Below are 23,930 nucleotides of genomic sequence, written 5' to 3' on the forward strand. Positions count from 1 at the left end.
GGGTTGAGGCCCTGCCCCTGGCCCTTATGGCCATGAGGTCCGGAAAAGGGGGAGAAACACATCTCTCCCCACACGAGATCATGACTGCCCGGCCGATGCCAGGTCCACCCAGAGATGGAGGTCATATGCCACCTCTGGATGTACAGCAGATTGAAATGTCTGACTCTATGAGTGCCCTAACTTCTCTTACTGAAGCTCTCTCCAAGCAGATCGAGAGGACTCGAGCAGTACCTGAAGCAGCGGCCGCTGGAAAGCAGATACAAGTAGGTGATTGGGTCAGGGTCAAGGTTCACAAGCGCAAGTGGACTGACCCCAGGTGGACTGGGCCGTACGAGGTGAAGGAGGTTACTTCACACTCGGTCCAGGTCAAGGGCAAATCAGGCGCCCCTTGGCACCACCTGACACACTGTGTCCCAGCACCGGTACCAACCAGAACACTGGGAGAAATTTGCACTAATTTGGAAAATGCATCGGGAACTTAGACACTGTCTAGGGGACCCTTATGCAAACCCCGCCGACCGAGGTCGGCAGCGCTTCACCTGGAAAGGGGTGGGATGTGGGAAGAAAACTATAATGGGGGTGGGTATGGGCATACTAGTTGCCCTCCTGATCTGGGGACTAGAAACCAAGTATCAGACACACCAGCACCCATCTCATTCAACTGCCCCTTTTCCCTCTCCATCCCCAAATCAGACACACACCCGAACTAGACATAGCACCCCACCAGCTTCCGATCCAGACGATTCGGATGATAGGGACCTAAACATCGAGTTACAGCCATTGAATGAGTAGTTCCAAAACATAGAATTCACACCAAGCAGGTGTGAAAAGGGGGATTTGTAAATAAAATATACATTCATTCAATGTTAAACACAGCTTATACACGGATATGTGAGTTCTAGTGCACGAAGGTCAAAAACTCCAGGCGGGGCACTCTAGCGCTTGCCTGAACAAAGTGGAAAGTACTAGAACTCTGAAGGATAGCCTTTGCCCCAGTTAAATGTCACATAGTCTTACAGAGAACTAGTTTCAACTGCCTGCTCCATCTTAGAGATAGAAAGAGGCGCCCTAGCATAGCTGGCGCCTAGCTTATCTAGTCGGCCGAACATAACAATATGCTGTTACATCAACATTTCACACACACTGACGTTCCAGAGAAGGCGGGATCCGGATGTGAGCCAGTGTGGGCGGAGATGCCCAGTGCTCCAACAGGCTGTCTGAAAGATAGAAACAGATCCGCCTCCTACTTTGTATTCAACCAATAGGCTTCCATCCGAAGAACCTATTCACCGCTCGCGCACTCTGTCGAAGCGCCTTTTAGCTTTTCATTCGCTCCTACAGAGTGAACTTTTCTAGGTCCGTGCACGTTTAACTGCTGGACATAATACTTCTGTTACAAATAAACCTTATTGCTTGAATTGAGCTAAACGCCTCGCCCTAAGTCTGTTCACTGAGTTTTATTCTCAACAACTCCGAGTGGATAGAGTCCTTGAAAAAAGTTTTGTTTGAACTCTGCCAAACTACACAGCGGTACGTTTCCCATAAAGGGGCACAGAAAGACATAAACAACATTAAGAGTTGCCTTAAAGTATTGAATGAGTGTGGGGAGAACACTCCCAGATTTGTCTCTCATTTCCTGGATGAATTGCCTCCGGTGACGTTTTCCAACTTGGACGTCTCGAGTCTACTTGGGAAAATGGAGCAGCTGTACACTGAGGTCTGCTCATTGAAGAAGTCGATGCAGCTACAGGCTGATGTAGGCGAGGATTTTCGTGCCATCACTGTGGAAATTGATCGCCGACTGTGTGCACTGGAGCGTCCCACTGACCTGACTTCGGGCGGTGGCACAGGTGCTTCAGCGGCGCTGGATGGAGGCACTGTGTGCGTGAAGGCTGGGACCACTGGCTCTGACGATGCAGGGCTTGGGGCTACGCTGGCGAAGGACTCGGACGTTGATGCCGGAGAATAGGTCGGAGTCAGGTCGTGAAAAAAGGCCGACGGCTGGCGCGTGTTCCGGGGAGCGCTGCTGCTCAGTCGGGATCGCGTACTGTCGCCCCCGGGCGGAAAAAGAGACCCGGCAACGTTAAGCCTGTTGTTGGGACCGGAGCTGTGGGCAGCATCAAAACGGTCAAGACAAAGCTGGTGAGTGTCTTTGCTACCAGGTTCTCACCAGATCTAGATGCTGAAACATTATCTGCGTATCTTAAGGAAAAACTCAGCCGGGAGGTCAACTGTCTAAAGATCGACACTGTCCACAGAAGATTCAGCTCATTCAAAGTATCTGCTGAATGCAATGAGTTTGATGAAATGTACATTCCGAAGCTCTGGCCAGAAGGGGCATTTGTCCGGCGCTATTTTGAGCCCCGCAGGGCGGGAGTTATCGGCTCTAACCATGCACTTGCTGTGGGGGGAATAAGTTTGCCTGCTGGTGCTATGGGCACTCACTTGCTTTGCTAAATGTATATCCGGGTTTTGTCATACAACTGTCGTGGCCTGCGTGAGGCTTGGTGTTGACTGGTGTGTTGCAATACAGTTTACTCATAATGATAAGGAATTCATTATCCTAAATGTTTATACACCCTATGAGTGCAATCACAATGAGGATGAATATCTAAATAGGCTTGCCTTCATCAATTCCTTCATTCAAGATAATACTTCTTCTAGTATTTATGTTATTGGGGATATGAATGCAGATATCTCAGACACAAGCTCAGTATTTGCCAAGCACATGGCTCAGTTTTGTAAAGACAATTATTTTATATTATCAAGCGAAGTGCTTTTGCCTACAGATAGCTATACATACATTAGTGAGGCCTGGCACACTACATCATGGCTGGACCATTGTATTAGTGCAGCTGATGCTCATGCTTCATTGGGATGTATGGGCATTCTTTATGGAGCAGCAACAACTGATCATATACCTTTTGCTATGTCGATAAATGTTGAACATCTGCTGGCGCTATCTAGAAATGGAAATAGTGTCAACACAGAGAAACTTGACTGGTCAACTCTCACTGAAGAGGAGAGATCTCTGCTTCATGTACAATGATATAGTAAGTGCTCTGTATAAAGACAGCAAGCCCTATTACAAGCATCATAATAAGACCATAACATCAAACCTGGCTGGAACGAGTATGTCGCTGAGTATCGTGCTGAAGCCTATGAAGCCTTCAAATCATGGGCTCTAGCTGGTAGACCCAGACAAGGGCCAGAGCTTGAGTACAAGAAGCTCACCAATGCAAGATATAAGTATGCCATTCGCTTCATTTGCAAGAATGATCAAGCTATGAGGGCTGACTCCATGGCCAAGAAGCTGCTAAGCAACAACCTAGTTGATTTTTGGAAAGAAGTGAGAGCTCTTAACTGTAAAACATCTTTACCATGCACTATAGATGGAATTTCAGGAACAGACAACATTGCTGAGTTATGGCGACAGCATTATAGCACCTTATTTAACTCCATCAAAAGTGATTTGTACAGCGTGGACAGTTCTGAGAGTAATGAGTCAATGGCAATTACATCATATGAGGTGCACCAAGCTATCAATAAACTGTCTGAAGGCAAAGCAAGTGGTTTAGACCAGATTACTGCTGAACACCTTAAATATGCTAGTCCGAGGCTAGCTCCTCTCCTCGCTATTTGTTTAACTGGCTTCATGATTCACGGCTTGTTACCAGACTCAATGCTGTCTGTTCTCTTTGTGCCAGTCATTAAAAACAAAGCTGGTAAAGTATGTAGCCTAGAGAATTACAGGCCCATTGCTTTGGCCAGCATCCTGTCAAAAGTCCTAGAAAGAATTCTGCTGGACAGAATACAGGACTTCATCACCTCCACAGATAACCAGTTCGGCTTCAAAGCCAAACATGGCACTGACTTGTGTATATATGCCTTAAAGGAAATTGTAAACAAATACAGAGGTCAAAACTCATCACTTCTTATGTGTTTTATTGATGCCTCCAAAGCTTTTGATCGTGTTAATCATAGTAAATTATTTTTTAAACTGAGCCAAAGAGGTGTCCCCACATACATAGTGAGAATTCTGGCTTACTGGTATGCGCACCAGAGTATGCAAGTAAAATGGGGTAAAAGTGTGTCAGCCCCATTTGGGGTTAGCAATGGTGTCAGACAAGGGGGAATTTTGTCCCCAATTCTGTTTAATCTGTATATTGATGATCTGTCCAAGCAACTGAAAGCCTGTAATACTGGGTGCATGATTGGAAATACTCTGGTTAATCACATCATGTATGCAGATGATCTGGTGATCTTTAGTCCTTCTAGCGCTGGTCTTCAGCAGCTCCTCACTATATGTACTGTGTACGGTGTGGAACATGACATCAAATACAACGCCAGTAAGAGTGCTATCCTGATCTGTCGAACTAAAGAGGACAAATGTCTAAACTTCCCTGACTTCAAATTGTCTGACAATAATCTTGGTGTCTGTAGTGAAGTAAAATATCTCGTTCATTTTTTAACAGAACACATGACTGATGATAACGACATTTCCAGGCAATGTCGTATGATGTATGCACAAGCAAACAGTCTCTCACGCAAGTTTGGTCTGTGTACAGATGGAGTGAAGATGTCTCTGTTCAGAGCATATTATACTCTACACTGCACACTTGTGGTCAAACTACAAAAAAAAGAGTTTACAGAGACTTCAAGTTGGGTACAATGACGCCATGAGAATACTTTTAAAGAGACCGAGATGGAGTAGTGCTCGTGAAATGTTTGTGGCTGCACGAGTAAACACTTTCCAAACAGTTTTAAGAAATTTCATGTACAAATTCATCTGTAGACTGAATGACTCTGTAAATGGGATCGTACTTGTTTTAACCAACATAAGGTTTAGCACCACACGCTACCAGTCCCAGCTGTGGCGACATTGGTACAGCTGTCTCTTTGTAAGGCATTGCTAGGCCTATGTACTTTTATTGTTTGTGTCTGTCTTTTTATGTATCTGTCTGTATGGACCCCGAGTCTGAAATAAAGTCTATCTATCTATCTACAGATTTCTTTCATTCCGCACTATTTTTAGCATTTAGTATTTTCCAAACAGCATTATGGAACACAACGTATGAGGGCCGGGTGTGATCAGGTCCAACCCCTTTGCTGCCGCACCAATCCTGATATATTGTGTTGGAGCTGTGTGATAAAGTCAAAGGTGGGGCCTGTTTCATGGTTACCTAAAGTTGAGCTGGTAAAAGTCCTCATACACATGAACAAGAGGCCTGGGGAGCACAATGATTAGGATAAGATGATGGTACGATCAAGAAAAGCCACCGGCAATCTAAAAAAGTATCGACAAGTTGTGAACACATTCAGGAATGTGTCGGCCTGTTGATCAACTGGAAGGAACTATAGATCGAGATCAGGATGTTGTTGGTTTGTGACTCCAAAGAATGTGTAGATTGCTTTATCTCAGGATCTTTTTCATCCTTTTTGAGTTTGTGTCAGACAAGATGACAATTTTATATCAGTAATGGCAGCAGCAAAGAGTGCAAACTGCCAAGTAAGATAAAGAACTATTGAGTCACACTCCAGTCACTGATGGATTTAATCCTGACGAACAAAGTGTGCCATGTACAACTGTATGAACCAGTGAAATACACAAACCTTTTACTTTTTATTGATGAAATCATTTGAATACAATATACTGTGCACAGATGCAGGTAAAACCATCGTCTTAAACTGACATTACCATCAAATCAATCATCAATATAATCATCAAAACTATTTCAAACTGTACAGTTGGCGCTCATTCAGTGAATAACTTTTTGTATTGAAATCAGTGGAGTTGAACCGCGGTTAATCATGTGTAACTTCAGAGGTGACTCGTGCTGAAAGCTTTTATCACAAACGGAAACTTTACTGCAACCAGAACAGCTAAAGGGGATTGTTTCCTGTGTGGATATTCATGTGTACCTTTAGATCTCTGTTGCACACAAATCTATCACAGCAAACTGATCAGCTGTTTTTCTCCTGTGTGGGTTCTCATGTGTTTCTGTAAATTTGAACGCCGGTTAAAAGATTTCTTACAGACTGAGCAGCTGAAAGGTTGTTCTCCTGTGTGGGTTCTCATGTGTCTCTGTAAATGTGAACGCTCGTTAAAAGATTTCTTACAGACTGAGCAGCTGAAAGGTTTTTCTCCTGTGTGGGTTCTCATGTGTTTCTGTAAATTTGAACGCCGGTTAAAAGATTTCTTACAGACTGAGCAGCTGAAAGGTTGTTCTCCTGTGTGGGTTCTCATGTGGCTCTGTAAATGTGAACGACAGTTAAAAGATTTCTTACAGACTGAGCAGCTGAAAGGTTTTTCTCCTGTGTGGATTGTCATGTGTATCTGTAATTTTGAACGCTCGTTAAAAGATTTCTTACAGACTGAGCAGCTGAAAGGTTTTTCTCCTGTGTGGGTTCTCATGTGGCTCTGTAAATGTGAACTCTGGCTATAAGATTTCTTACAGACTGAGCAGCTGAAAGGTTTTTCTCCTGTGTGGGTTCTCATGTGGCTCTGTAAATGTGAACTCTGGCTATAAGATTTCTTACAGACTGAGCAGCTGAAAGGTTTTTCTCCTGTGTGGGTTCTCATGTGTTTCTGTAAATGTGAACGCCGGTTAAAAGATTTCTTACAGACTGAGCAGCTGAAAGGTTTTTCTCCTGTGTGGGTTCTCATGTGTGTCTGTAAATGTGAACTCTGGCTATAAGATTTCTTACAGACTGAGCAGCTGAAAGGTTTTTCTCCTGTGTGGGTTCTCATATGGCTCTGTAAATGTGAACTCTGGCTATAAGATTTCTTACAGACTGAGCAGCTGAAAGGTTTTTCTCCTGTGTGGTTTCTCATGTGTCTCTGTAAATGTGAACTCTGGCTATAAGATTTCTTACAGACTGAGCAGCTGAAAGGTTGTTCTCCTCTGTGGGTTCTCATGTGTATCTTCAGAGTCTGTCTCCTGCCAAATGTTTTCTCACACTCGGAGCATCTAAAATGTTTCTCACCAGCGCTACATCTTGAATCACTGACACGGACTTCATCAGGTTTCACATAGTTTAAACCTGACTGAGGTTCTCTGGTCTTCTTCCCATCACCACCCTCATCAGTGTCAGAAGACTCTCCAGTCTTCTCATCAGTATCTGGTTCTGGATGTCTATCTGGATCCAAGTTCCTGTCTGGTTCTGGTCCTCCACAGTCTTCTCCATCAGCTTCTGTTCCCATCTGTTTAGTTTGTCTTTGATGAAGCTGTGAGGACTGAGCTTCCTCTTCTTCATCTTCACTCTTCACAGGCGTGAATGAGAACTTGACATCAGCCTCCTCCAGACCTTGAAGCTGCTCTCCTTCCTGACTGGTGCAGAGTTCCTCCTGTTCTTCTTTAATGTGTGAGGGCTCTGGGTCCTCCTGGTCCAGACTGGAGCTCCACTCCTGCTGCTCAGAGGGAACCTCTTCTTTAACCAACAACAGCTGCTGGACGTCTGCAGGAAAACAGTAAACACACACAGAGGGGTTACAAAGACATTTTAGAATTGAGCAAATAGTCTCCTGGACATACACTTCCAGAGTATCACCAGAACCAGATAATACAATAATGTAATCAACTTATGTGACCATGAACATATGAACCATTTTAAGCTGCCAAATCCATGTGGTGTTATCAAAGAGAGCAAACTTGTACTTTAAGTTGAAATATCTCCTGTCATCTAGAAGCTGAGAGAACAAATCAGCATACCTGCAAACTCAGAAGCGGTGAAAGAGGTGGGGGGGGGGGGGGGGGGGGAGACGGTAGACGATCTACAAGTATTAACAATTTATTAAGTCAAGCATCAAAGCATAAAAAACAGATCTATGGTTTCACAAAACACAAGAATTGATTAAGTAGCCCTAGCAACAGACACAAAGTCAGGGCTCCGTATACGCACCTCTCCTCTCAGTGTTTTGTGAGCCCTGTATCTTTATACTTTATTTGAACTTGTCCAGCACAGGGACGCATTATCTTCACCCACACACAAGCCAGGGTTGGGCCACATTGTGTGTGGGAGTCCTGGAGTCTCAGGGATGGGGAAGGTGCTGTTCCTGCAGGTTGCTACACAATATCCCACCGACTAACCGATTCACAACACAACTAGTTATAAGTTTTAAGCTACCACCTGCGTGTCAGAGCTCCCTCTTTGTACGGGGAGCGCGTGAGTGCCTCACCCGGAGATTCAAACCTTTGCTCTATGACACACGCAACACTATTGCAAATGAGCACACACACACACGCACGCAATACTGTTTTGTTCAAAATTTCTCAAACAAAAGGTGTCATAAATTCTCTGGTTTCTCTCACAGTGCACAACTAATTCAGTAACTCTACCTTTAGTTTAAACCTTCTACAAGTAAACATATTGTAACACATAATATCCATCGGTAGGAGCACTTTAAAACTTAAATTCCTCACAATACGTATACGTTTAATGCCTGTAAATACAGCAAGCATATTTCTACAGTCGCGAGAACCGTCGCCTATACAAAATAAAGTGATTCGTTTTCATTTAACCCCGTTACTGTATGGCTTAATATTAACTTCCACTGTTACTATAAAGCCGTTAGAATTGTGGCCTATCTTCTATTTACAATTAATATGCATTCAATCCGGGAGAGACAACGAGAACCTTCTTGTGGCACTGGCACCTCTGCGTCACTCAGCGTCAGTCTGTGGCACTCAGCGTCAGTCTGTGGCAGTCAGTGTCACTCAGCGGCAGTCTGTGTCAGTTCAGCGGAAAGATTCAGCTGTGGCAGGCGAGCATAGTTCGGCAACCGTCAAGAAGCTGCGGAGCTGAGGGGGCGGAGCCACATTTCCTGAGACATTTCCTGAGAACACCCATTGTTGTTACGACAGATCAGCTTCCGTAAATCAGTTTTATGATTTTAGTTGAGTCACCGGAGCCCCCTGTTCTCTGTATGCATCCTTAGAGTAAGTACGTTGTAGGGCTGGGCGATATGGCCTAAAAAAAAAATCTCCGATTTTTTTACAAAAAATCCAATTCACGATTTAAATCGATTTTTTCCCCCACAAATTTTTGCAGATGACAGAAGCTGTTGAAAACAATTTTTTTATTTTATTTTGTGATGATTTTCCCTCGTAGGTTGATAAAAATAAAGTGCAAACAAAACCTGAACATTGTAGAAAGGTGCCTGTAGTATACAAAAAGTATTTGGTCACTCTTTTGTTTCCCTGAATCATTTAAATATAAAATTAAATTAAACATAACATTAAATGGCATTAAATAGTAGCCTTCCATTGTAAACAACTGTGCAAATGTAACTTTTTACAGTAAGCTTTTCTAACTGAATACACTGATACAAACACAGCATGAAATAAAATGTATGTGACCCTTTACCATTCACATTTTCAAAAGTCCAACATCTGATCTAACATCAACATAACATATTTTGCACAGTAAATAAGTGCATGTAAACAAAATCAAGTGCATTCACAACATAACCAACAGTATTAAACAGTAGTGCATGTTTTTTCTAAATATTTTTTGCCAGGAAGACAGCGTCGCTTGTGCTCCCGCGGTCCTGCTCCCTCCTCAGGGCGCAACACTTCTCCCACTCGGCGGAATGCCTCTGTTTGAGGCTGTTTGTTCTGTGTCAGATGACACGAACCCGAACCATTTCCAGACCACCGAAGACACATTCTTCCCTCTCTTAAGAACGAGAGCTTCACTGCTGGCCGCCATTGTTTTCGTTTGTAAACAATGCGCGCGCACTCAACTACGGGAACCCAACGGGGGGGAAGGGTGGGGGCGATTTTCTCGATTTTCAATAAAACACATCGCCTTAAAGCACACATTCGAATTAATCGATTAAATCGATTTATCGCCCAGCCCTAGTACGTTGTACTTTTTTGTTTCTCATTCATTTTATTTAAGTATGATTTTGCTGGTTTTGCAACAAAATGGAACATAATACACTCTTTCCAAATTATTACTTTTATGGTCATTTACAACAATCGGCTAAAATAATGAAAATAAATCATCCGTTTTATCATCATTTAAAAGTATATATACAAATTAAAATGAAAAGACATAAAATGTCCAATCCAAAAATACATGTTTGAAAATATCTTCACTCTTCCTCTGCTTATATGTATATGTATGTCAGTAGGTGACACAAGCTGCCAGAGAGTGACGCAAGCTGCCAGAGAGTGACGCAGGGTGTTCTCAGGAAATGTGGCTCCGCCCCCTCAGCTCCGCAGCTTCTTGACGGTTGCCGAACTATGCTCGCCTGCCACAGCTGAATCTTTCCGCTGAACTGACACAGACTGCCACATACTGACGCTGAGTGACACAGACTGGAAGAGTGAAGATATTTTCAAACATGTATTTTTGGATTGGACATTTGGAGTGACACAGACTGACGCTGAGTGACGCAGAGGTGCCAGTGCCACAAGAAGGATCTCGGCCCTGAACCAATCCGGTTCAATTATTGAAATCATGAAGGTTCAGGCTCCTGAACACTCTCTCTCATTACTTCAGGGCCTTTGGGAGCAACTGCATGTGGGACAGTTGGGACCGGAAGTACACTGGCTGTGGTCATTACAGTGAACAGTGTGATGAGAGGGCACGTGAGCCCTTGTTGCTGTACTTCGTCTCATTGGAGCAGAGGCTGCAGTTAGCATACCCTGCCTTATCAATGCATTTGAAACACTGACAGCGGGAAGCTGTACTGCTCTCTCTTCACGTCTGTTTAGACCTCCACCTTTATCCAGGCCCAGCTCCACTCACATCTCAGCCCTGCGTCAAGCTGCGCTACACACACACAACATCCTCTTCATCTCATCAGTATCTGGGCCTCATGTTTCAAGTTATTATCACCACGAAATCGCCTCATTCTACTTTGAGTTAAACAAAAAAAAACTGCAACCATGTTTCATCACGTTACGCTTTTTCCTCCTAAATCTTGATAATGATGAGCGTTAGCTGTTGACAAAGTTCCGCATGCAGTGGACGTTAACTTAACCCGTTAACTTAAACTTTAACGGAGGGAAATGAAGACGGTGTAGACATCTTAACGCTGATTGGCCAAAACTCGACACGTCGCATTACACGCATCACGTGGATGATATATTTTGATTCAAAACGACTTATTTCGCCGAAAAGCGACACGTTTGCAGGTATTAAATCAGGAGAAGAAGAAAACGACGAATTGCAACAGAGTCTCACTCCAAACTACATTAAAAGTTATCAGCCGGAGCATGAACAGTGTTAAATAAAGTGAACCTACGTGCTCTTTGTATCCGGATTTCCGGGTTGAGAACAGCGTCCAGAAGTTCCCGTTGTCGCTTATTCGCCTCTTTTGAACGAGAGAGTTCCTCCTCGTACTCTGCTATCGTTCTTTCAAACAGACCAAATATCTCTTCATCAGCCGCAGTTAGTCGCTGGTTGATTAAAGATCTCAACATTTCTACTTTAGACATTTTCACTAAACCACAGAAAGTTGTCCTCCAGACGAACTCCGTTAAAAACACCGTTTACTCTCATTAAACTCTGACTAGCGCTGTGTTGGTCACTTCCGTCTCCGTCCGTCTGTTTCCAGGTAGCATGCTAAGCTAACTTCAATAGCTTTATAGGCTACCAGGAGATTAGTTCTCGTCCTCTTCTTCTTCCTCTCCTCCTTCTTCTTCGTCTTCTTCTCATTCTTCTTCTGTCACTTTAATGGCGGACTACAAACCAATGTTTAAGGCGCCACCTACTGGACCGGAGTGTGTAACATCATGCCTTTATGACAGTTATCATTTAAACACAATAATAATGTTATTTATAAATATAATGAAACAATTAGAAATAAACTTCATATTGCAGTCATATTCTGGCCTTTTAACCCGTTCCATTCAACATATTAAATAAAGCCCTTTTAAGCTGAACTTGTTTGTCCCCTGTCTCTAACAGTCCTTTGATGCTCCACTCCCTTCCTGTATCTACCACTCTGTTCTTCAGTCTTTCTCTTTCCACCCTGAACTTCCTCCACTCTATCAGCACATGTTCTACAGTTTCTTTACAGTTGCATATCTCACATTTATCCCACTCTGTCTTTTTCATGATGTGTATCATTGAGTCCATATGTTCGAACCTTAATCTGAAAGTAACATCTTCTTTTCTACTTTTACTTCCATCACTTCTCACTCTGACTGATGTCTGAATTGTGTTGTAATTTCTACCCTTATTGTCATTATTCCAAATTTCCTGCCAAGATGTCCCATCCAAAGCTTTTACCAGAGAATGTCGAGTACTCCCAACCATTGTACAGGACAGTCGATGCTGTGTTTCCGTTAAGTCCACCCTGAATTCTAATCCAGTGTGATAGTGCTGACTCAGTTCTCCTCACATGTAATGGCAGTTGCCTGGATTTCACCAGCAATGCATTAATGGGTGTGGTTTTGACTCGTGAGATGAGTCAGAGGAGAACCATCCAGAAGAAAAGGTGAACAGATAAAAGTCCATTCAGACAGGTTCTACGAGGAACATCCGGTTCCGCTGCAACTTGGTGGGTAACAAAAGCCCCTTAAACTAATAAAATAGTATATCATTACTCCTATCTTCAGTGACCTTCCATCTGGTACATATGTAACAGTTGTGGGTCGTGCAACGAGACGACTCAAGTGATTGTTTTCCAACATTTATTTATTGAAGACAAAATATCACCAATGAATTGTCTTCAGACCGTTTTCTGCCCCTCTGCTCCCTCAGCAAGTAAATAGAAAAGAAATGTGTAAATATTCCCTCATCACACATTCACTGACGTGTGTCGGCTTCTTGAGTCGTGTCTTACAGTCTCCGGCTACTTTAATGTTTGGTGTGGGTGATTTTAAGTTATGGAAGGAAACTTCCTTACTGCTTAGAATTATATTTATATATATTTTGATTGATTTGCCCAAAAGTCAGTTTCACATCGCTGGGGTCTCGGCTGAAAGAATAAGAATACATCAAAGTAAAACATTGACGTGAATACACGTGTTATTATAGTCAGATCTATCGCGTTATAGATGAAGCAGTGATATTATAAATCGGTTAATTTATAGAATGACAGTTAGTGATTTCTTGCCAGCTGTCCTTCCTGCATTTGTCAGTTTAAACTGCGTTACTTTCAGCATGAATTATGTTCATGTTCTATGTTGGTCTCAGAGTGCACCAGACTGATGCATTTAACTTTAAAATGTACAACATTTTCTTCCAGGTGAGCGTGTCCCCGGCCCCCTCTAGAAAACCAACACGAACTAGAAAATAAAAACTCAATTAGTGGATCAAGCTAAAGACAGTACCAAATCTGAGCGTGGACTCAATGAGCCATGCTCTCAAATTGAAAGAACACGCTCTTGGATAAAGATAGGATGAAAGCTCCATCGTTCCTCCCCTGTGTGATGGTTCATGTGGTGTGTCAAATGTATTTATACATTTTGTATAAAACCGTAATCACAAACAGAACCACTTTGTCTCTTATATGATTAACAGTGCCATTGATGAATAAATAATTCCTTCATCTGATGAGTGTACTTCCAATAATAAATGAATCCAGGTATTCAGCTGTTTTCACAGTAACCTGTAACCAAGACTGTGATGGCGTCTGTGCAAATTTACAAAATGTGATTTCATATTTGACAAAGAGTCTCTCCATCGTCATACAAACAGTTCACATTCTTTTCAAAAGACCTTCTGAGCATGTGGGCCCCTGAGTCAGAGTATCCCAGTTCTTCCACAGACACTAATCCACGTAGTGCACCTGCGCATGGAGCTCCTTGGAGATGTACCCGAGAAGGGTCGCCGTCAGCTGCTGCTTCAGGGTGGCGTTGCCCATCACTAGAGCAGTTAGCTGAGCCAAATCTGTCCACTGAATGACTCCCAGCACGGCCAGAAGATACCATAAAGCTTCTGCTGCTGCTGAGGACTGAGCTCCATTATGATCTGAGGCAGCGGTTTGAACTGTCCACTGGTCAGCCAGCAGCCCAGAAGGCCTCCGACAGCACCGCCTACAGGGGAAAAGGGTTTCAAACATGTGGAATTATGATTGCACACACAAACACACACAGCATGACAAGGATAGAGTGATTAACCCCCGCTGGATCATCGTCCTCGGTGTGTGCACCCATCTGGGTTGTGTGCCCATCGCCAACGCCGGAGACTTCGGAGGCTACTACTGTCCGTGCCATGGCTCCCACTACGATGCTTCAGGAAGGATAAGAAAGGGACCTGCTCCTCTAAAGCTGGAGGTTCCCTTCTATGAGTTCACTGAGGAGGACGTAGTCATAGTGGGATAAATACTGGAGCTCTGTCTCAGTTCCTCCCTGTAATATGTATTTTTAGATGGCTCCGTGTGAGAGTGACATAAAACGTGTGTATTTGCTGTTAAAGACAATGATTAGGAGCGGGCCCTTCCTCGCTGTGGCGGCTGGCTGAGAGGAGGAGTAGGAAGGCTGGCTCTGCGAACATTTTCAGCGACGTGAATCTGTGGCAGCTACAGAGACTATTCAGGTCAGCGGCGGATCAAGATGCGGAGCAGAGGGCCCAGCTGGTCTGGGGTCACGGAGATGAGGCTGAACTGGCTCAGGCTTTGAAAGGACTGAGGACCCGGAGTCACCGGAGAGGACTAAGGGCCAACGGGAGAGAGGTGTTGGGCTCACACTGGCTACGAGCCTTCAATCACCTCAGGTAGCAAAACTGCTGGTGTGATTCTGATTTCATATACATTCAGATCATTCATCATCGTGACTTTTTTAAATATTATGTGGCATCCATATTGTTTTCAACAAAATTTATGTTCAGGATCGGAGAGAGCTCGCCAAGCAGCCAGGGGAAGGATCCCGGGGAGGAGAGTGTGTCTGAGGCCGGAGGAGCACACAGCAGTCCAGAGACACGCCGACACACCTCCATAGGGACAACAGGAAGAGGTACAGCGGCCACAGGGGTACTAACTGAGAGCCAGGGCCCTGCAGGGACTTCGGAGAGACCAGTCAGAACCAGCTCAGGACTGAGGAGAGGAGGAGAGAACAACTCAGAGAGATACCTCCACAGAATACTCCACTGACTTGACCAAAAGCTCTGAGATGCAAAACTGACTTCAAGTTCGTGCGAGAGCGGACCGGCACCTCAGTCTGCACAGCCTGCTCACCTGGGAAAAGCAACAGTTACAATTGAAATTGTATTGCAGGTCGAATAGTTTCTGATGATGCCGTAATGGCACTGATCCGATGGCGGTATGCTGACACTGCACTGTTACTTGTTGCAGACACATCTCCACCTGAATAATGGAGGCAGCACAAAACTCTCAATGACTCCTGTTATCTCACACCTCTATGTTGTGGTTACCTTCCCATGAACTGCCTTATGTGTTTGCATAACGTCATCCCACCACTCGCTCTAATCATGCACACTGATAAGTATGGACAGTGACGTGACTTTCAAAGGTGGGGTGTGAAGGATTTGGGGACATCTAGCGGTGAGGTTGCAGATTGCGACCAATGGAAACGTCTCCCGTGTGCTAAGAGAATAGGAAAACTACGGTGGCCAATGTGAAAATATGAATGGCCCTATCAGCGCCAGTGTTTGCTTTGTCCCTTCTGGGCTCCTGTACAAACATGGCGTACACTGTGACGACGACCCAACCCCCGATTTAGATTAAAAAACAGCTAATTTTAAGGTAGCAAAAACACAGAGATTCTTTTCAATTTTCGGTTGATTATTACACACTTTTAAGAAAACATTCTTATTCGTATTATAATCCATTTCTGCCAATAGATTCCTATAAATGCTACACACTGTTGCTTTAAGTATTGTAGTTCAGTGGTGTAAATCAGAAAGTGAATAAGATTAATAAGGCAAAAAGTCACTTTAGAAATGGCCTCATCTTCCTCTGACCTATTATGCTGAAAGAACTGATGTTCTGATATGTATGCCTGCACTATGGATGAAGTTATCAACCATTCTACCAGCTACTGTCTGTCCCTGTATCTGTGTGGTATGTTACGCAACCGTATAATCGGGTACAATGGGAGCAATGTGAGGTGACATGAGATGTAGAAATACATGTCCATTTACTGCACATTCAGAGATGTTAACTTAAGGCTTCAACATGTAAAGGTAATCTCTGACACTCACTGGTTTATAGACATTGAAAGTGAAGTGTCTGGCGGTTAAAAGAGACCAAAAATAACAAATAGACCCTCGCTGTCGACTTGAAAAAGTAATGTTCTCGTGTTAAAATGTTCATGGTGTGAAAACCTACTTTTCCTATGAAAAGGCTGTATGTTATCAGACTTCTGGAAGATTTTTGTTCATACTGTTTGTGTCATTTTTAAATATGTGGTAATAAAGAAGTGAGTCTTTGGATTGTTTGTCTTGTTTTGTTTTTTTAATGAAGTTACAACACTGACTTTTTAAATCTGTAAAATATTTTCACAAAGTAATGAAAATGCCTCAGCATATGTTGACTGAAATGGCTAAATGCAGTTAAAAAAAATAAACATCTCGTTCTGTAGTCTTAAGTAATGCATTCATCAGCCTGTTGTTTTTGGTTGCGCATTGTCACTGTTGTCCTGCATCGTTACAAACCAGTTACGCACATTCACAGCCAGGACCTGCAGCTTGCACCACAGTCTGCCACTTTTAACCACTCAGCAGCTCCACTGGACCAGTTGGCTGTTAAGTGCCTTGCTCTAGGGCACCTCATTAGCTGTTTATGATGAATAGAAGAGCTTTATACATTTATTTTTCCCCATCCGTTTCCAGCTGCTTCTCACTCAAAGATGCCCTAAGAAATGACACTTTGCAAAAAACGAAAAAGGAGAGAGGACTGCTGAGTGACAGCTGGTCGTGTTGCATTAGAAACAAATGCTGCCCTCCAGTGGTCACATCTAGTAATTACGCTAGCGTGTATAGCTGGTCTTGTGGTCACTAGATGGCACAAAAGGTTTTGTTTTGGGAAAGCAAACCGCTACACTAAGTGAGGGAAGATTCATACTCGAGATGTACAGCACAGACTTTTCCCACGGAAAGGAATACAAATTCAAAGAGTTATTGTGAGCTTAAATGCTGATTCATTTTAACAGACACATCTTGTTGATCCTTGCTTGTTTAACTTCTGACAGTTTTACCAAATCACCTGAATACGTGATGATGTCTAGAAATATTTTAAAGCTCTTATCCCCACTGCTAATGTCCAAACCATCAGGCAGCATTATAACTGAACAATATATTAGACTGTAGGACCTGTTGTCTGTCCACTTAAGGTTCAGAAGCTGTTTTGGTTTATTTCAACAAGTCTGATCTGTACATGCAATATAAATGTTACTTTATCCATTCTTCTTACTGCCCAGTCAGGTGAGCACAAAGAGAAATGAGGAAGCACTACCCAGTAGATCATTATCTTTGAGATTGACGTGTGAAGTTGCATATTTGGGCTCGGATTACCTCGCATCCACCAGATGTTCAGTTTCCTCCATCTCCTCCTGGGTGATGCAAAGTGATTCACAGGCAATCTGGGAGACAAAGTCCTTTCTGTGTATTCTGGATCTACTCAGCAGTGCCAGACTGGTGCAATGGCAAACTGAGGCATCTGTAGGGCAGCTTTATAAGGTCCTGAAACCTCAGCAGACTCCCTCAGTGCAGAGCAAGCAGCAGATTGGCTCAGGTAATCCTCAAAGCGCTGAGCTTCCCCTTATTGTGTAAAGTAAGCTAATTTTACCTCATATAGTTTATCTTAACTTTTCAACCATAAATCTTATGACTGTAGATGTGGAATGATGATCCAGCAGTAGTTGTAGCTGCAATAGTGGTTTTCATTGTGCCTCAGCTCATTCTTCACTGTTCAGTGGTGGAAACTCTGAGGTGCTTCTCTTGAGAATATCCATATTATGCTCCTTGACTCTACCTCACTGCATTTCAGTGGGAAGTATTCGTTGCTCGTCTACATATATTTGGCAGCTATCGTCACTAAATTAAGACTTGACATTAACCAAAACATATACGCTCACAATGCAGTGTTAAAGATGACGCAGTGTGTACTCAGGGTCCCTCGTTAGACTTGGATGTGACCCAACAAAATCCCTCTTGTCTTCTCAGTTGGTTTACTTTAAAAAACAGTTTGAGGCCCAAAGATGATCTAGTATTTCACAATAAAGCACACATTTGAGCAAGTATAATAACTCTTTTTCTCTCTTATCCCATTAATCAGTTCATTGTTCAGTAAACCTCAGTTCATCCCGGTGAGGTAATAGACTAACACCTCGGAGAATCACCGCCTTTAGACACGTTCTTCGTAATATTCACTCTATTGGTTGTAGAATTAAATCAAAACTTTGCATTGAGTCACACTGACTAGAGAAAAAGCAGCATGTAAATCTGCGTTCAATTATAACAGAGTTGCAGAGAGAATCTAATCATGCTGACTCCTGTACTTGTAGCCATTATAGTTCTGTGTACAACAGCAGCGTGATGGCAAACTGAGATTCCTTTGTGGTACACTGGTGCCTTGCAGGCAACAGGCACATCTTAGCACTTTTCTAAATTATGTGCATATCAATGAGTTCCTTTATGCTTCTAATATCACGAGGCCAATTCAGTAGTGAATGAAAACTGAAATTTCTGTGCAATGGTTTTGTAAATGGCATGCATTTCTGTGTCCAGTTCAGTCCTTTGTGGTTAACAATTACCATTTTGGCCAAAACCAAACAAAGTACGGTATTTGTAGGTTGTGCTCTGCCCTTTTCCTGTCCCCTAAATCAGCCAAATATCTGCCATTTTGAGAGACAGTAACTTTTTATGATGTATGTGTTTTATGTCCTTTTTAACAGAAGCTCATTCTCATATTTCAAATATGCTTATCTCTTTTTTTGGCACTTCTTTCCAGACATCTCAGCACGGGTGAGTCGAGGTAAAGCTGACAAAAGATGAAGAAAGAGAGGAGTGACAGCTGTACGGAGAACACTGGGAGCAGATCTGATATCCAAAAGAAAGACTGGGGGAAGAAGAAACAAGCTTTTTTCCGGGTTTTCTGGGATTGCGTCTGTGATTGTGTATGATTGACAACGGAAGCCGTATGGAGATTTTACACGAGCAAGGATCTGAGAGTTGAATGTGTCCCTGCTGCATTGTAATTAGAGCGTGGACCAGTAATTAGTGTAATGATATATACGATCTAAAAAAGTATCGACAAGTTGTGAACACATTCAGGAATGTGTCGGCCTGTTGATCAACTGGAAGGAACTATAGATCCAGATCAGGATGTTGTTGGTTTGTGACTCCAAAGAATGTGTAGATTGCTTTATCTCAGGACCTTTTTCATCCTTTTTGAGTTTGTGTCAGACAAGATGACAATTCTATACCAGCAATGGCAGCAGCAAAGAGTGCAAACTGGCAAGTAAGATAAAGAACTATTGAGTCACACTCCAGTCACTGATGGATTTAATGCTGACGAACAAAGTGTGCCATGTACAACTGTATGAACCAGTGAAATACACACCTTTTACTTTTTATTGATGAAATCATTTGAATACAATATACTGTGCACAGATGCAGGTAAAACCATCGTCTTAAACTTACATTACCATCAAATCAATCATCAATATAATCATCAAAACTAGTGGTGTCACGGATCACGGATCGATCCGTGATCCGTTCGGATCACCCCTCACGGTTCGGATCACCCCTCACGGTTCGGATCACTCGTGAACCGCGGATCAATCCAGTATTTCTATTTTTTTCTTTACAGTGTAATCATCATAGTGTGTAAAGTTCGACTGTTGCTGTTCCTTTTCAAGTAACAAGTCCCCGAATATCAATGCAGAGTGTCAGTGAACAGATATAAAGCAGTAGTGTGTTCACGTGAACGGAGCAGCTTAGAAGCATTTAACAGTGAAGTCATGGCGAGCGGAGGAACGTCAGAAGCCGAGACGTCATTTAAGTCGCAAGTTTGGGAACATTTTGTCTTCCCTGTAACGTATTGTAGCGACCCTGTAAAGTGGGTTTGCCGGTTCTGTGTCGGTAGCTAGTGATTGTGGGGTTAGACCGGAACCGGAAGGAGTGTTGTTGTTGTTGTTGTTGTGTAACACTGGAGTAGTTCGACGACTAATGTTCGCTAGAGACTCGGAAATAAGAGTGACGGTTGTGTTGAATAAACCTATTGAAAGGACCCTGTCTCCGACTCTGTAAGTGGAACATTACACTGGTGTCAGAAGCGACTTTGTAACGGACGTAGACGTAACGCCAAATCCGTTCGTGAGCTTACCTAGCTTCGGTCGGGAGTTAGCCAGTTAGCCTGCTTTAATCATGGATGGTATCGGCAGGACGGAGGTGAAGAAGGAAGAGGAAGGAGCGTGCGGGTGGTCGGAGGACAGAGCCAGAGAGTTCACGAGAGCTTCAAGTGTGGCGAGGGATCGCCTGAGAGAGGCTGCGGTGAGGATGGCTAGAGACGCGGGTATGGCTCCCTCATCAACGTTTGGCGCCATTTCTCCGGACAATGGGAATAACGATGGCGGCGCCCGGCGACACTCAGTAGCAGTCTCGACGGTGAAAACACCCAAATACTCCGGTAGGTCTGACTGGGAAGCTTTCCTGGCCCAATTTGAGTTACTATCAGACGCCGGGGGATGGTCCATAGAGACTAAAGCACTGCAGCTGGCTTTGTGCCTCACAGATGATGCGCTGTCCTGTCTTCTGCTGCTGAGTCCGGAGGAGAGACGAAGTTATCAGGCGCTAGTGGGGGCTCTTCAGAGGCGTTTTGGACAGTGATTGCAGCCTGAGCTCCTGCATAATGAACTCAATAATCGTTGCAGAAAACCTGGGGAGCCGCTGCGGGCATTAGCTAACGACATTGAAAGCCTGTCGCGGCGGGCTTATGTACACATGCCACCCAAAGTACAGAGTGAGCTGGCACGGGACCAGTTCATCAGAGCAATCTTCCCCACTGAACTGCGTGTCCAGGTACAGCTGCAACACCCACAGTATTTGCAGACAGCCTTGGAGATGGCTGTGGAGAGAGAGAATGTGTGGGGTGTAGCGGCTGGAAACTGTCAAAGGGACGGGCTACCTGCTGTGAGGGCTGCAATGCAGAGCCCCTCAGAAGAAGAGAAACCGGCATGGTTGACGGAGGTGACTGAATTGATTAGGGCTGTGTCAGTACAGCAAACACACCGGCCACGCCCTGGGCCCAGGGTCTGCTGGGAGTGTGGTCAACCAGGGCACTTTGCCAGGGAGTGCCCCAAGTCAACCAAGTTTCAGGGAAACGGCTCAGGGTCCGCATAGAGGAGGATATGCGGACCCCGCCCCTAACTCCAACCCTGTCTTCACAAGCCTCCACATCAGATGGAGGAGCCCAACATCACAGCCGTTGGAGCCAGGCTCCACTTCCCCCAGAAGCAGATGACAGCACATGCTTGGAGCCTGTCATTGCAGTGGGACGTACCGGTAAGGGCGATTCTTGTTTCGTCCCTGTCACTGTGGAAGGAGCACCCTGCTTTGCATTAGTGGACACAGGATCAACAGTAACGTTGGTGAGGCCAGATATGGTCCCGGTCGGGACTCCGTTCGACCCCACCGCGGTGCGTTTGCGCACAGTCACCGGAGAGCTGGCACCCATGAAAGGCATATGTCTGTTGACTATGTCTGTAGGAGGGATGACTGTACTGTACCGGGTGTGGATAGCTTCAGTGCAGGATCCATGTATTCTGGGTTTGGACTTTTTGAAGGCCATAGGCTGCCAGCTGGACCTGCAACGAGGCACAGTGAGGTTCAAAGGGGGGCCTACTATCACGATGTCCACCATCCACACCCCTACTGTGCCTCCTCCCAGACCTCTCACACCATCCACAAGTGCGGTAGAGACTGTATCGGGCAACCTTCCACCCATCGCCTGTCTCCCCGAGGAACCCACAGGGGGTGCCTCTACCCCAGAGACTGTATCTGGCAACCTGCCACCCATCGCCTGCCTCCCCGAGGAACCCACTCAGGATGCCTTTTCCCCATCTGATCCCACCATGGTCTACGCAACCCTGCCTGGGTTGGAGGAGGAGGAGGGGACTCTAGTTGCGGTAAGGGAGGTGTGGAGCAAGAACTGTGGCGGTTTACATCCTCAGCAGCAGGGACAACTGTGGCAGCTGCTGCTAGAGTTTCGAGGCAGTTTTGCCAGGAGTGAGGACGAGGTAGGGCAAACTCATCTAGTACAGCACGAAATTGACACAGGGGACGCGCGTCCTATCAAGTGCCGGCCACGCCGCCTCCCGCTGGCTCGACAGCAGGCTTGTGATGAAGCGGTCACGAGCATGCTGCAGGCGGGGATCATCGAGCCTTCTGACAGCCCCTGGGCAGCAGCAGTTGTCATGGTTCCAAAAAAGATACGCGGCTGGCGACTCTGCTCTGACTACAGGCCTGTAAATGGAGTAACAAAGAAGGATTCATACCCACTGCCCCGCATTGACGAGTCTCTGGACCTGGTCTCGTGGTCCTCGTGGTTCTCCTCCTTGGACCTCCGCAGTGGGTATTACCAGGTGCCACTCGCCCCGGAGGCCCGGCCTAAAACAGCTTTCTGCACCGGACGGGACTGTGGCAGTTCAAGGTCCTTAGCTTTGGACTTTGTAATGCCCCTGCCACCTTCGCGAGGTTGAGGGACAAGGTGTTGGAAGGGGTTCCACGTCAGCAGTGTCTGGTTTACCTCGACGACATCCTGGTTCATGGTAACTCATTCGAGCAAGCCCTGGCGTCACTACGGGTGGTGCTGGAAAAGATCAGAGCAGCAGGCCTGAAGTTGCACCCGGATAAGTGTCACTTCATGCAGAGAGAGGTGTCCTTTTTGGGACACCGGGTAGGGGGAGAAGGCATCGGCATCATGCAGGAAAAGGTGCAGGCAGTCACTGACTGGCCCATCCCCACCAACCAAAAACAGCTGAAGAGTTTTTTGGGCCTGGCCTCATACTACAGAAGGTTTGTGCGAGGGTTTGCTTGCACTGCTGCGCCCCTGTTTCAGCTGCTGCAGAAAGACAGAGACTTTTCGTGGACAGAGCAATGCCAGACGGCGTTCAGCAGCCTTCGGTGCGCACTGACTGAGGCTCCGGTGCTCGCCCCACCCGACCCCAGCTTACCCTTCAGGCTGGACACGGACGCTAGCGGAGCAGGCGTCGGAGGAGTGCTTTCCCAGGCGGGACCCGAGGGAGAGCGAGTGGTGGCGTACTTCAGCCGGGCGTTCAACAAAGCTGAACGCCGCTACTGCGTTACCCGCAGGGAGCTCTTGGCAGTGGTGCTGTCAATCAGGCACTTCAAGTACTATCTGTGTGGCCTGCCGTTCACGGTGAGGACGGACCACTCTGCTCTGCAGTGGCTCATGACATTCAAGGAGCAGGAAAAATTATAAAAAGAAAACATAACAAAAAGAAAATGTACTCGTGTTTTCCCGTCAGCATGGGGTGGGAGTGTTTATGTGCATTGTTTACGTTGCTCGGGTTGTTCCTTGAGGGCAAGGAACTTTGTAGTGGGGGGGTAGTGTAGCGACCCTGTAAAGTGGGTTTGCCGGTTCTGTGTCGGTAGCTAGTGATTGTGGGGTTAGACCGGAACCGGAAGGAGTGTTGTTGTTGTTGTTGTTGTGTAACACTGGAGTAGTTTGACGACTAATGTTCGCTAGAGACTCGGAAATAAGAGTGACGGTTGTGTTGAATAAACCTATTGAAAGGACCCTGTCTCCGACTCTGTAAGTGGAACATTACAGTATAATGACGGATGAGGGTGGTGGACGAAACCGTTACGGTATGTAGGCGTTATTTAAAGAGAGACACACGACAACGGCAAAACATCGGGCATGTCAGCGACGGGGACACTCCGGTGTAGAAAACAAAGGATTTCTAAATCTGGTTAAAATGCTTGAGCCACGCTACGAAGTCCACTCACGCACCCACTTCAGTGTGAAGCTGTTCCAGACCTCT

The 23,930-nt window shown here is 45.1% G+C and overlaps 1 protein-coding gene across 1 annotated transcript; it reads left to right on the forward strand.

The window, feature by feature from the left end:
* Nucleotides 1-1,696: 1,696 nt before the first annotated feature.
* On the forward strand, nt 1,697-15,052 carry LOC306785705 (uncharacterized protein; the record flags this gene model as incomplete). Its single annotated transcript, XM_079280160.1, has 3 exons — nt 1,697-1,850; nt 14,391-14,676; nt 14,791-15,052. 3 exons carry the CDS (start codon nt 1,697-1,699, stop codon nt 15,050-15,052), a joined length of 702 nt encoding a protein of 233 aa, XP_079136286.1.
* Between the last annotated feature and the right edge of the window lie 8,878 nt (nt 15,053-23,930).

This window comes from Melanostigma gelatinosum, assembly GCF_949748355.1.
Source record: "Melanostigma gelatinosum genome assembly, chromosome: 12".
Classification (NCBI taxonomy): domain Eukaryota; kingdom Metazoa; phylum Chordata; class Actinopteri; order Perciformes; family Zoarcidae; genus Melanostigma; species Melanostigma gelatinosum.